We start from the raw sequence: 13,948 nt of genomic DNA, 5'->3' as shown, positions 1-13,948 counted from the left end.
CAAACTTGATTTTGTCATTTGGTCATGCCACAACCGAACCCATTGCATCAGATATGTATTCAATCTCTGAATTTGGCCTCCAGACTTTTGCATCACCGATCTTAGCCACATCAATCCACACCTTGCTTGCATTTGGACCTAGGGGTACAAAGTGGCACAACTCATTCGGATCCGTTGAAGCTACCCTTCCTTCAGCTACCTTACGTCCAGAGTTGTTGCAATCCAAGAGAGTGCACTTCTGCTTCCGACTTCTGGTCGAACTAGTGCTGCCTGGACTCTACAACTCAAACAAGATGACAGAAGCAAGTTCCAACATCAATCAAGGACGCAACATCAATCATCAGGAAAATAAAAAAAAAATTAACTTCATGTCAATTACATACCACTGCTTTTTTCTTGGCTGGCTTCGAAGGTGATGCTATTTTCTTCCCTGCACATTTAGTTGGTGTTACTTCTGTAGCGGGTGTAGGCATGACTTCAACCTTTAGGACTGGCCAAGCTATTTTCTCGCTAAGTGCATCACCAATCAAGAACGTATCAGCGGTTGGCCTCCACAAATATGCTTGATCATTGAACACCTTCACTACTTCGACACTAACAGCATTGGGACCCAGAGGTATGTTGTTAACCATATCTTTGGATTTTGAAGAGCACACGAGACCTTCAGCAATGACCTCGTCCTCATCATTGGTCCAATCATATATCTTGCATCTTCGATATTCACCTTCCTTGCTTTGCTAAAACAAGATTTGAAATTAGAAATTTTAGTAATGATTAGAGATGACTCAATTGTTGTAAGAAGAAAAAAAAGATTTGAAAATTTACCATAGATAAATCTTCAGAACAGTTTGGATCCTTATCCAAAATCACTTTATCCATTGGCCAAGATATCTTGTATCCCACAGCTTCATCAAGAGTTAACACATCCGTATTAGGCCTCCAGAGTGAAGCTGATGCGCTTAGTGCATACTTAACTACGATAGCCACTGCATTAGGACCAATTGGTATACGACCAATTTTGTACTTCGGTTCAGCAGAGCAGAATTCTCCTTCACCAACAACAACATCCTCTGATTCAATCCAATCCAGTATTTGTACTCTGACTCCTTCTTTGAATCCACCACTACTCTCAGATGTTTCAGCATCAACATTACTTTTCTGAGAAAAGGCAACGGAAATCGTAAATGTCTTAAAACTAATTGACCAAAGGTAATGAAAAGGATTACCTTCTTCTCAGCTAATTCTCGCACCATCCCCTTTAACTCTTCAATCTCACTTTTCATTTCTGCAATCTTAGCGTCTCTAAATTGCAGATATGCTAGCTTATTAGCTGTAATCCCTCTACCAAAGCCCCTTACTCGTCCAGGTTTGTCTTTTCCCAAAACCTTGCTCACAGCATCTTCCCTTATGTTATCAGCAGCTGATGTGGAGTCCATCTGACTGTCAAGTGACTGTATTTGTTCCTGATACAATCATTTAAACACAAAATCATTCATTGCCATAGTCTATTAACTATACACAATATACAACTTCCATAATGCTTACAATAGTCTCAGCAAACTGGGGCTTCACAGGTCTGCCATCAGCATGAGTGTGTCCCGCAATCCAAACCTTGGATCTACTCACCTTACTTGGGTCTTTACTCTTTTTTTTCTATATGAAAACAAACATATCTCACTACCATTTTAATCTAACAAGCTGATGTACAATATGTAGATGTTTGACTACTCTTTTACCATATCATCAGCTAAACGAAGCATTCCTTTGCGGCTGGTGGTGTGAGGAATCTGATTTCTTCTCATCGCTCTGTACTTGTTACTCGTTTCCTACAATATAAATATGACATTGATTATATCCATCAGACATGACCTTTAAGGATGAAACTTACTTAGTTGTAGATAACTCACTGTGAAAGATTTGGTAGTCTTACTCTTAACCCAAGTGTTCCACAGTTGAAGGGATGGGATGTTGCTCGGTTTTAAAGCTATTCTCTCAGCTGCAGTCTTCGCCACACGTACTTGTGACACCAGCCTCGACTTCCCAGCCCTCCACACATTTCCCAGCTGCTTGAAAATAACAGCTTTCTGCCACTCTTCTTGCAAGTTAAACCTCCCCTGCATCACAATAATCAAGTTAAACATGTTTATAATTTCATCTTGCGGTTAAACAAAACATACTAATATATATACAAACCTGAATTTCTTCCCACATTGTTGCTTTAGTCGCTGCATCAAGTTTTCTCCAATCGGCAAGTGTAACCGGAACATGTTCCCTCACAAGAGGACCAAGAAACGACGATAGTGTTACTGAACCAGGTCCAACATGCTCACCAATGTCATTGAATGTGACCATAATCTTATCATTGGGATTTTCAGCCACTCTACGCAACTTTGTAGGTCCTCTTTTTTTTTTTTTTTGAACTTCCTCCCCTGCTAGCTCAACTCCTTCAGTACTAGGAATCTCATCATCTTGCGCAGTGCCATCTTCTTCCATATCGCGAGCTTCTTCTTCGCAAGCTTCCTCTTCGTTCCCTTTCTCATTAAGAACTCCATCATCTTCCATATTGGCCGGTTCTTCTTCATTCTCTTTCCCATTGAGATCTCCATCTTCTTCATTCTCTTTCCCATTGACATCGCCATCTTCTTCATCCTCTTTCCCATTGACATCCTCTTCATCGTCTTTATCTTCTTCAGACATTGACTTCTCAGCCTGATCATCCTTATCTTCGGGTGTTACATCTTCTACTTCATCATCCTGAGCAGGTGTTACATCTTGTACTTCATCATCCTTAGGAGGTGTAACATCTTCTACCTCATCATCGTCAGATGGTGTTACATCTTCTATGTAATCATCTTCAGCAGCCACTTTCTTGATTCTACTACTTCTTCTCGTTGGCGTTAAAACTAAATTCTTTTTAGGGGAAGCCGTTTTCTTTGCTGTTCTTTTCTTCACTTTTAGTTGCGGTGCCTTGTCCTCTTGATCTACTACCTCCAAGCCTTGATTACGTCTACTCCGACGAGAACCAACTTGTCCTCTTGTCTTTGCCATTTCTGAAACTGATAAACAAATCCAAAATCAAATCAAGCCATTCGATCAAAAAATCTAAACCCAAAATCAAATCGAAACCTTCAATCATATTCAAAATCAAACTGAAACCCACAATCATATTCAAAACCTAATCGAAACCCACAATCATATTTAAAACCTAATCGAAACCTAATCGAAACCCACAATCAAAATCGAATCATGTGTTAATGCGGACATGCATGTGAAAAGAGATTTGAATCAAAGAGAAACACAAAATCAAAGAGATTCGACTCGAGAGAACCAGTCTCTATTCTAAACTCAGAATCAAATCGAAACTCATACCAATTGAAGCTTCGACTCGAGAGAACTCTGAAGAACTTCGATGAGTCGGTTTTGATTTTGAGGAATGTGAAGAGAGTGAAGTGAAGAGAATGAAGTCTCGGTTTCGATTAATACTTAAGTTATTTTTAATATATTTTTTCATATACGATAGCATTTAGTTTTTGATTTGCAATGGTAAGGCGCCTCCACTTACCAAATTAACGCGGCTGAATTATTTTATTTTCCCGCGACTACAAAGATAGCTTATACATTTCAAAAACGCTATTATAAAGGCCCGTGTTTATATACAATAGCAGAGAAGCAAAAAACGCTATGCTACGACGCTATTAATATCCACATTTCCTGTAGTGAGAAGTTGAAGGAGAAGGGAGGGAAGTGGGAGCGGCTGGACCGAGTATCCATCTGGTTCATCAAACGTGAGCTTTGAGACCCTTGTTAATAAGGTTCTCTAAGAACAAGGTAGTAAAATCTTATAATGCAAAATTTCTTTTTTGAAAGAATTTCAAATTTATTCACTTCAAAAACCTTTGTACAACCTAATGCTACCTTTGTGTAAAGAGTAAACATATAGACTGTTTATAGAGAAGGAAATAAAAAGATTATCTACTCCCAAACCATATCTCCGTGTCCTTTTCATAGGTTTTTCCAGCTTTCCTTCTCAATGAAGAGATTCTGTTTCGGATTTACTTATCCAAGAAGATGAGCATGCGAGCAGCAGACTAAGGAGTCTCACCCACTCTGCGGGTGTTTCTTTCATACCAAATCACGTACACTGCTGCTTGGAAGCAGTAGCGGAATAGAAGGTTGTGAGGTTGTCTTGTAAGCCTACCACCAAACGATTCAACAGAATAGGCCATTGGGCAGAGATTCCCGTACCTACCAGTCCCCTGATCGTGCCTCTCCATACTTCCTCAGAATAAGGGCACTCAAAGAACAAGTGGTCTCTCGTTTCAGTTGCGGCATTGCATAGCCAACAAGTGGATATTGCTTGAGGATTCCACCGGAGCAGCCTATCCCCCGCCGACAGTTTGTTATGAGCAGCTAGCCAACTGAGAAATGAATATTTTGGAGTAGCCTCTTTGAACCAGATCCCTTTAAACCATGGAACACGAGAAGCATGCGTTCTTGTTAGGTTCCATGTTTGAGAGGTCATGAAACCCGCCTGAAATCACCATTTTCCCGCATCCAAAGACAGGTATCATCCTGTTGTCCAAGACCATGTTCTTTGAGGGTCAGAATCTCCTTCTCTATTTGCACTAAGATAGAGCTTCTATGCATGCGCCTTCGATAGATATTTACATCTCTCTCCACCGTTGCATTTATCGGAATACCGAGACTAATACAACCTCTTTCCCTTGTGAGATTGATCAAAATACCCAGCTGAGACCACTGATCAAAGCAGAACAAAGTCATCGATCCATTATTAACTTCCATTTTAGTCAGCTGCACAGCCAAAGGTCGGAGCTGTAACAGCTTTTTCCACATCCAAGAGCCTAAAGAACTTGCCTCCTTAACACTCCAAAAAGAACCATTCCTGATCAGGTATCTGTGAATCCATTGAACCCAGAGAGAGGTTCTGGTAGAGAGAATACGTCATATCAACTTCAAACCAGATACTCTATTCACTTCCTCCAAGGACTTCAATCCTAATCATCCTTCTTCCTTCGGTTTACAAACATCCGACCAAGCTATTTTAGCCTTTTGAGTAGATAAAACCGGGCCCGACCAGAGAAAAGCTGAGCAGAGACTGTTAATTTCCTGAATACACTGCTTAGGTAGTCTGAAGGCTGACATCCAGAAGTTTGTCAAACTATAGAAGACATAGCCAATTAATTGTAGTCGACCCGCAAAGGAGAGGTGTCTTGCAATCCAAGAGTTGATCTTATTTCTGATTCTCGAAAGCAAAGGCGCGTAGTCTGTGACAGACATCTTCTTTAACAGTAGTGGTAGTCCAAGATATCGAACCAGAAGTGAACCTGCTTCGAAGGAAAACTGATCCAGAATCTCAGCGCTAACATCCTCCTTTACACCTGCTAGAAAGAGTGTAGACTTCTCCAGACTGATACATAGACCCGGCATCTTTGCAAACTCCTTGAAAACCTCTAAAATACCTTCAATAGAACTCTTCCTCCCATCCGAGAACACAAGAACATCATCAGCGAAGCATAAATGGGGTAGGGTTAGATCCTTGCAGTAAGGATGATAACCAATGCGGCTTTGTAATGCAGCCTTATCCAAGAGTTTGGACAAGACTTGCATACAAATCACATAGAGATAAGGCGAGAGAGCACACCCCTGCTGCAGTCCTCTCTTACTGTTGAAATATCCAGCGAGCTCTCCGTTGATCTGAACAGAAAAGGAAGCAAGCTCAATGCATTTCTTTATCACATGATGAACTTCTCCGGTAGGCTCATGGCTTCAAGGACCGATAGCAAGAACGGCCACTGAACAGAATCAAAGGCTTTAGAGATGTCTATTTTTACAGCACATCTCGCTGACACTGTGGGTTTGTGGTAGCTCTTCACCAATTCTGATGCCAATAACACATTTTCCATAAGAAGCCTATCTTTGACAAATGCGAATTGGTTCAAGGAGATGAAAGAAGGAAGCAGTCTCTTCAACCGGTTTGTCAAGATCTTTGATATCACCTTGTAGATTACGTTTCAACAAGAGATAGGTCTGTAATCTTTCATGAAAATCGCGTCATCTTTCTTGGGGATGAGATTCAAAATTGTAGAGTTTATCCCTTTCGGGAGAAAACCTTTATCAAAGAAAGATTGCACCGCCTGGACGAAATCTCCACCAGTAATAGTCCATGTTGCGCGAAAGAATTTAGAGGAAACCCCGTCAGGACCCGGAGATTTATCTGCAGCCATTCTAAACAGAACTTTCCTAATCGTCTCCGCATAAACCTCACTAGCGAACATGCTCATGTCCTCTTCAGAGCAATCATAGTTGAGAACATATTTTAGCTCCTCTGTGCTTATTCCAGTGTAGTCCGGAGGAGTATGGCTCATGAACTTACTGAAATAGTCCACAGCTTCTTGTTTAATATCTTCCTGGTTATCCGCAATATATCCATCGTCACGCTTAATCTATCTGATTGAGTTTCTGATCTCTCGGACCTTTGCAGCTCGATGGAACATCTTGTTGTTACCATCTCCTATCACTAACCAATGAATCTTGGCTCGTTGACTGAGGACCTTTTCCTCCAGCCTCGACAGAAAGATCCATCTCGTGAGAGCAGCAGACTCCATCACCATATTGGCCTATGAAGGCTCATTTAGGGTCTTGGTCTGAAGCTCGCAAAGCTTGACGCAAGCTTCCTTTGTCTTTTTTATAATATCTCATATCTTCTCTTTACTCAGATTCCGAAGCAGAGGTTTTAGAGCCTTTAGTTTCTTTGCTAGTCTGAAGAGAGCAGATGTTGAATTGAATAGCGGCTCTGTAGTATACCTGAAATCACCAACTACAGGGAGAAACTCTGGCATGTCAACTAGGGCTTCACAAACTTAAATGGCTTCTTCGGCTTCATGCCATACAGTTTGATAGAGATCCTACACCTCTGATGATCCGAGCACCCTCCTGCCTCGAAGACACTATAAGACTGAGGGAACATTCGCATCCATTCTTCATATATTAAAGATCGATCAAGCTTCTTACAGATAATATCACTGTCTTTCTTCTTGCTCCACGTGAATCTCGGACCCTGGTAGGACATTTCTACCAGAGAACAATAGATAGCCACATCCTGGAATTCTCTGATACCTGTTGAAGCATGATTAGTGTCAAAATTGGAGTGCTCCACCCCACTCAAAATCTCATTAAAATCACCACAAACTGTCCAAGGCCTTTTTCAAATAATAGGAGAATCTTGATGAGAATTGATATCTCTCCAAAGCTCCTTCCTATCCTCCTCCAATTTGTAGCCAAAGAGAAAAGAACAAAACACTTCATCCACCATACCCTCCAAAAGAACTGAAACTGTGATCATCTGTGCGCTCTGAAAACACAGAGTAACTCGCACCCTCGGATTCCAGATAACCCAGATTCTACCTAGACGATGATGATCATAATTTTTGATAGAAGACCAGCTAGGAAAGACTTTTTCAAGAATTTTCTTTGCTTTAGTTTCCTTCACCCTTTTTTCTATCAAGCAGCCAAACTGAAAACCACACTTCTGAACCCAATCCTTTACCACCAAATGTTTAGAATGTTTATTGAACCCTCTGACATTCCAAAAAAAACCCAGACATTAATGATGACGAGATTTCCTCTTATTCAGCTCACTGGGACATGCATCATGCGCTTTCTGAACAGACTTATCACCTAACACCTTATGCTTGATCTTTGAATCTCTAGGTAGAGACTGGCGAGGTATGACAATATCCTTCTCCTTAGCTTCCACACTAGCTCATAAGGAATCATCATCTGCTGGTTTAGTTCCAACTTCGTCCTTTCCATTTTCAACTATTTCACCCTCCTCTTCAGAACTCAACACCGAGAATCTCGAGTTGGTAAGAATGGCAACCTGACTAAATTTTAGCTATTTACTTCTCAAAGGAGAGCGGCTTGACTTCCCTGGTGAGACATCCAGCCACTCTTTTTCCTCCACTGTTTCAGTTTCGACTAGAGTTGTAGCACCAGTCTCTATAGCCACTGCATCCTTTAACAACACTACTTGCTCTAACACCCTCTCATCCTTTATCTCCGTCACTGAAGCTAAAACCTCCTCCACATTTTCTACCAACACCTCGTTCAGCTTCTCAGTCCTCTCATGATCATTTTCTGAGCCTTGCTGTATACTAGAATTTTCCTCAACTCTTATGCTCTGATTTTCCACTGTTTTCTCTTCCCCTGGAACTTCAAGCGTCTCATGCTCCTTCTGAGCTTCACTCTGCGAAACCTTATTGTTTGGACAGGCTTTAAAATAATGTCCCCACTTCTCACACTTAGGACACTTTTTTGGCAGCCATGGGTATGAGTATTCAATCAAAAACTCTGGTCCCTGGATGTTAAAGTTCATCTTCTTCGGAAGGTCTTTCGTCAGATCAACTTTCACGAATATCTTCGCAACCTCCATGTCCAGACACTGCGCAGTCTCTGGATGTAGTCTTACCGGCGTACCGATCGGACTAGCAACAAAGCTCAGACCTTTCCACGAGAACATGTTGAGAGGAACATTCTTTAAATGAACCCACATCGGAATCGATTGCGCCGGAGCCTTTTCTTTCTCAATCACCGGTGACCATTTTGTAACCACCACCGGAATGCCAGCGAGATTCTACATCCCCCTCCTGAGAATCATGTTTCGATCAGCTTGGTTAGGAACCCAAAACTTCATCGACGTTGATTCACCTCAAACACATCAATCATTTGTTTCTTATCATTGAGAGCCCAGATCTTGTTGACTATGGCATGAATCTTCGCAATATGGGGAGCATCATCGAGAAACTTTCCAATAAGGAAATCCTACCAACACCATCCTTCATCAAAATCTCAACATCATACTTCTTCAAAACTCGATTACTCTGTACCGCACCAACCCAAGAGCCTTTAGGTCCTCCAGGACCATCAACCGGAACAGTCGGCACCCCTTGAGAACAAGAACCATTCCCTTGAGAACCATCATCGTCACCCATCGGAACCACCGTAGACAGCGCCGGCGAGAAGCCCAAACCAAAAACGAGAATCGCAAAACGCTAATCGCCTAAAAAATCGCCAGAGCGAAACGGTGCGTTTTTAAAGTTGCTCAAAATTTCATTAAATAAATAAAAAAGATATGATCGTATCAGTGGTATAAACCGTGGACCACTTTTTTATTTATAGATATGCTGGTATTCTTTAATAAGTGTGTGTTTTTGTATTGCTTGCACCCAGTGTCATTGTACTAAGATTAACCAGAAAAGGTTTTAGCATCCAAACAAGTTTCACAAAAACAGATAATATCTGCATATCTATAATGTCATCTTGGATCGGAACCGACCCAATATGTCAGGTGCCTCCTATCTCTTAACCTTTCGGCTAAAAATGTTAATAACCATGCTTGAAACAAAAATTTAATAAGTAACAAAAACAGGTAGATTAGTATTAATTTAGTTTTCGAGTATTAACAAAACAATTAATGATAAATCTTGATTCTAGATGTACATATAATTTTGAGATTCTACCATTACTGGTTTTGTAAATTTTTTTATTCTTACTAAATTCTAAACCCACAGTTATTTAAGAACAATTTTACTACTTTAAGAACAGAAAGAATGTCTTTAAGCAAAAAAAGAAAAAAAATAGAAAGAATATCAAAGTCGACTTATTATATTATTCCGTTAGAAGAAAAAGAAAGAAAACATGACAATGGATAGAGCCATCTTTATTTTGGCAGTCATGTTAAGACATACATGGATTTGGTTGAGAAAATAAACGAATTAGCTTTTTCTCTTCCTTGGATGAAGAGAAAGAGAGCGTAAAAAATGTCAAAAGATTGTGCAAGATGAACTTGATCACGAAGATGATGTCAACTCTCTGTTCGTTGTTGCACTTTCAGGTGCATCCCTTGCATCGAAAACTCCTCCTTCTCCTGAGACTTGATGTGTTGTTGCCTGTGATTCTGATGAAAACAAACAGCCACAACATTAAACATTTTTACGAAACCAGTTTTTAAATAAATAGTCAATCTACAAGTCTTTGCAAACACAAAAAGTCAATCTACAAGTCCACATATAGAATTTATTTGTTTGGTTGCCCCTCTGCAAATAAGTTTGGATAATTTCTTAAATAGAGAGTGGTCCCTTCTACATTGTGAGTTGTGACTAGACCTTGAGAATCAATGATATAAAAAGGTGACAGAAACCCACATGCAAACACTATCGGTTTAGGCATATTACATACACATACTCATATATATTAACATGCATGACCCATGATGGACAATAGACAGATGTGAGGGAACAAAAAATAGACAGCTCAGTTCACATGGACATGACGCAATTATATATATATCCCATGTGCCCAATCATCCACTCTCTTTTTTTTTGTTATTCCATGTAATCATCTGTACTCTTATATATGCATATGATCTTACTAGTTAATTCGTTTTTTGTTGTTAATTTTTAACAACACTGTCTAGTATACTTAGTGAACTTAGATCTTGATGGTGTATGCATTTGCACATTTGCATGGTGATAAACAATGTGGCTTGAGAAAACTAAACACTGAACTATTTAATGACGTACCGGTGGAAGAAGATATTGGCTCTTGGGAAGTAGGGGCATTAGAGGAAGTAGTAGGAGCCTCGAAATTGGAAGGGTAGATTAGGTAAGAAGAGGTTGAAGGTAAGCGTTGCTGTTGCTGTTGCTGATGAATATGATGAGCATAATGTTGGTGATGTTGATGAGGATATGGTCTAGGGCACGGAGCTTGGAGGTAATAGTAAGGAGAAGGCATGATATTGGATGACGATGGTGATGTTGCCCCTCCACCGTACATTTGCTGTTGATAGTATTGTGCTTGTTGGAGTTGTGTGTTGTATAATGCCTGCATGTAATAATAACAATTCACTACCAGAATTGTTATTGTTAATTTAAACAACACAATCACATTCATGCTTTACTCTAAACTCCTACGTCATTGATCTATAACCAACCAACATTGGTACTTAGTTCTCATGGATGAAGACTAAACCGATTCAAACAATAACAGCCGATAGATGGATGGAAACAATACACAAAGATATATATATATATATATATCATAGCATGTTTATAATTGTATATGGAGAGAGAGAGATACTGACTTGGGGGTACCCATATTCAGAATTGTAGGTGTACCTGAAAACAAAAAAATTAATGACACTAGACCAAGTTAGGATTTGAACTCTGAAGCCCCAAAATACCACACACACGAAAAGTGTAAATTATTTTTCCTCGACAAAATTAAGTGCATGCAAATTCATCGAAACAAATATATACACTCTTTATATGCACATGACATATTTCACTATTATTGTTCTGTTGCGATGTTGATCTGGCTAATCTACAATATGTAGTATACTTTTTACATGACAACTAGCTAGTCTGATATAAGTATTTATATTATGAATATGATTTTTACAGGCTGACTCCAACTTGCTCAAATCGAAGCATTAAATATCATCTTCTATTTAAGCCCTTTCTCAAAAAAAAAAAAAAAATCATCTTCTATCTCTTACCATTTCAATCGCATTGGACCATTTCATTGTCTACGCAAAATTTATAAATTTCTTTACACCCTTTGTATTTCAATAAAGAAAACAAACCCATTAATTCTTATTTTTAAAATAATATACACGTACCCGTACGGCGGATACATGAGCTGGGCAGTCGCAGCCTGCTGCAGCGGAGCAACCATTCCGGTATAGCCTGATTGTCCCCCGCCTTGATACTGACTAGGGCTTCCTCCTTGTTCTCTCCCTGTGCCATCAAAGAGTAATCTTAAATATTTTACATAAAATTCCTACTGATTATATTATTGGAAATGTAGCATTTTTCCTTGTATGCATATATCACAGAAAAAATCAATTACATATTAAAAATATATGAAATGTAATAAAATTTTTAAGAGCTTTCACAATATGAAAATCTTATATACTGATTGATATCTTCAACGATAAAATAAGTGGTGAATTCAGTTTTTTTTTACCAAAGAAAAAGATGATTAAATTATGAAAAACACAGTAGTATATTATTCATCATCATATGAGCCTTTGTTAATTTTTGGAAAAACAAAAAGATTAAACCCATCAAATAATCCAGCCGAAAGGATAGAACATTTAATAGACCTATGAGACGATGATTGACACATTCAGAAGATAAAATGGCTTCACGAACCTCTAGGCGTCGATAGTCGTGGCCGTCCAAAAGACGCAATATTGCAATTTGCCTTTCTTCCATCGATCACAGGATTTGGATCGGCCACTGCTCTAGTCGCTGAGTCTGGCTCACGAAACGTGACCTAGAACCAGCGAGATGATGACGTTGCTGGCCTCGAAAAACAATTACACAACAAAAAATAATGGATTAACTTACGAAACCATAGCCTTTAGATTTTCCTGTGGTCTTGTCCATGATGATGACTGCTTCAAGAATCTCTCCGAACTGATCGAAGTAACGACGCATTTTCTCGGTTGGCGTCTCCCATGCTAAGCCTCCGACGAACACTTTCGTGAAGGTCGTGTCTCCGAACGGCGATCGGTAATAGCTTGTATTAGAAGACATTTGTTATACGAAATGATATATAACTGTTTTTGATTGTTGATGATGATGGTTTGTGATGATATATACCGATAACAGATATATTGAATATATAAAAATGAATGAATATGGAGAATGGGGTCTGTCTAATTAAAACATCAGCCAAGAAAAGAAAAGAAGAAAAGAAGAAAAGTTTGCAATTGAAGGAAAGTTAGCTCCTTTATGTCGTCAAATGCCTCACGAACGACTTTTTCGATTTATCTCTTTTTTTTTTTTTGGCAAATTGCAACTCTTAAACGGTGCCGTATTATGATTCTGACCCTACACTGAGCATGTCTTCGCTGTCTATAATTTTTGCCAGGTTTCAACATTGTACCTCTTCCACAACTTTTTATTTCATCACTCATTAAATATCTCCATTGATGTTTTTAAATATAGTTATATAACTGATTCTCGTAGATAATCTGTAAACTGAGAGATGATACAGAGTTTTATCAAAAAAATTGGAATCAGGAATTTCACTCACAATTCTATAGTTAACAAGTAATACGAAGCTATTTTTTTATAAGTAAAAGACGAAGCAATTTCGCTGCTCTCAAATTAAATAGTATATTTTAATGATTCTGCCATAGTATTTGGCATAATCAGTATACGTATACCTCTATATCATATATCTTATAGACAAATTATATGTTACTACAAGTCTATAGAAGACTATACGTGATTCATATTCGAAACGAGCGAAAAAATAGGTCAAGCCGGTCAAGAGAGAAAAGAAGAAAAAAACTCCAGGTCGTCTGATCTCTCTCTGTGGTTGGCAGTGCTCTTCAGCGTCGCTATGTGAGGGAGGATCTCCTCTTTCTTTTTAGTTTAATCTAGATTTTTATGGTTTATGGTGGTTTAGGTGAAGGTCGTTGTTGTCAAGTCGAGGGTTGCTTTAGATTTGGGTTATGGTGCTTCTGTTTCTCTTCGGTTGCTTGCAGCTATGGTCAATTCTTTTTTCGCATTGTTCTAGTTTTTTGGATTTGTCGGTGTAAAGTATATTTGTTGTGGAGGAATCTACTAGACCTCTCCTTTATCCACCATGGATTGGGCGAGCGTTTCGAGACGAAGCAGTGAGTTTGATTTGTAGGTTTTCTCTTGCGAGGAGGTGACCAGTTTTAGCTCTGTAGATCGCTATTCTGCCTAACGAGTGTCCGCGTGTAAGACATGTAAATCTTCGCCGGTGTTTTTCCCTTTAGCATTTCAAGTTCTTGTGTCCTTGAGCCTGGGTGTTTGGTTTTGACTTGGTTCTGCCTTGGCTCCGGTTTGCAACAGTCTCTGGTGTTGATGTAAGTTTATCCTCGCACATG

At 39.3% G+C, this 13,948-nt stretch overlaps 2 protein-coding genes across 4 annotated transcripts; both read right to left on the bottom strand.

Annotated features, from left to right (window-relative positions):
- Positions 1 to 638: 638 nt before the first annotated feature.
- On the bottom strand, positions 639 to 5,666 carry LOC106399049 (high mobility group nucleosome-binding domain-containing protein 5-like). 3 transcript variants are annotated; one of them, XM_048756828.1, is made up of 5 exons: positions 2,194 to 5,666; positions 1,908 to 2,114; positions 1,227 to 1,826; positions 826 to 1,158; positions 639 to 737 (listed from the first exon to the last, which is right to left on the bottom strand). In XM_048756828.1, the coding sequence occupies exons 1-3, from the start codon at positions 3,046 to 3,048 to the stop codon at positions 1,725 to 1,727; spliced, it is 1,164 nt and encodes a 387-aa protein (XP_048612785.1). In that variant the 5' UTR covers positions 3,049 to 5,666; the 3' UTR covers positions 639 to 737; positions 826 to 1,158; positions 1,227 to 1,724. The 3 variants fall into 3 exon arrangements, with proteins under 3 accessions (XP_048612785.1, XP_048612784.1, XP_048612783.1); XM_048756827.1 differs by having other exon boundaries at positions 826 to 1,463; positions 1,546 to 1,826; XM_048756826.1 differs by having other exon boundaries at positions 826 to 1,826.
- Positions 5,667 to 9,664: 3,998 nt separating this feature from the next.
- Positions 9,665 to 12,828, bottom strand: LOC106397502 (RNA-binding protein 24-like). The gene is made up of 6 exons (XM_013838091.3): positions 12,432 to 12,828; positions 12,234 to 12,357; positions 11,699 to 11,816; positions 11,162 to 11,195; positions 10,602 to 10,902; positions 9,665 to 9,976 (listed from the first exon to the last, which is right to left on the bottom strand). Exons 1-6 carry the CDS (start codon positions 12,618 to 12,620, stop codon positions 9,870 to 9,872), a joined length of 873 nt encoding a protein of 290 aa, XP_013693545.2. The 5' UTR covers positions 12,621 to 12,828; the 3' UTR covers positions 9,665 to 9,869.
- Positions 12,829 to 13,948: the final 1,120 nt, after the last annotated feature.

This window comes from Brassica napus, chromosome C5, assembly GCF_020379485.1.
Source record: "Brassica napus cultivar Da-Ae chromosome C5, Da-Ae, whole genome shotgun sequence".
NCBI lineage: Eukaryota > Viridiplantae > Streptophyta > Magnoliopsida > Brassicales > Brassicaceae > Brassica > Brassica napus.
The sequence above is the reverse complement of the archived record's forward strand: the minus strand, read 5'-3'. Positions and strand labels throughout refer to the sequence as shown.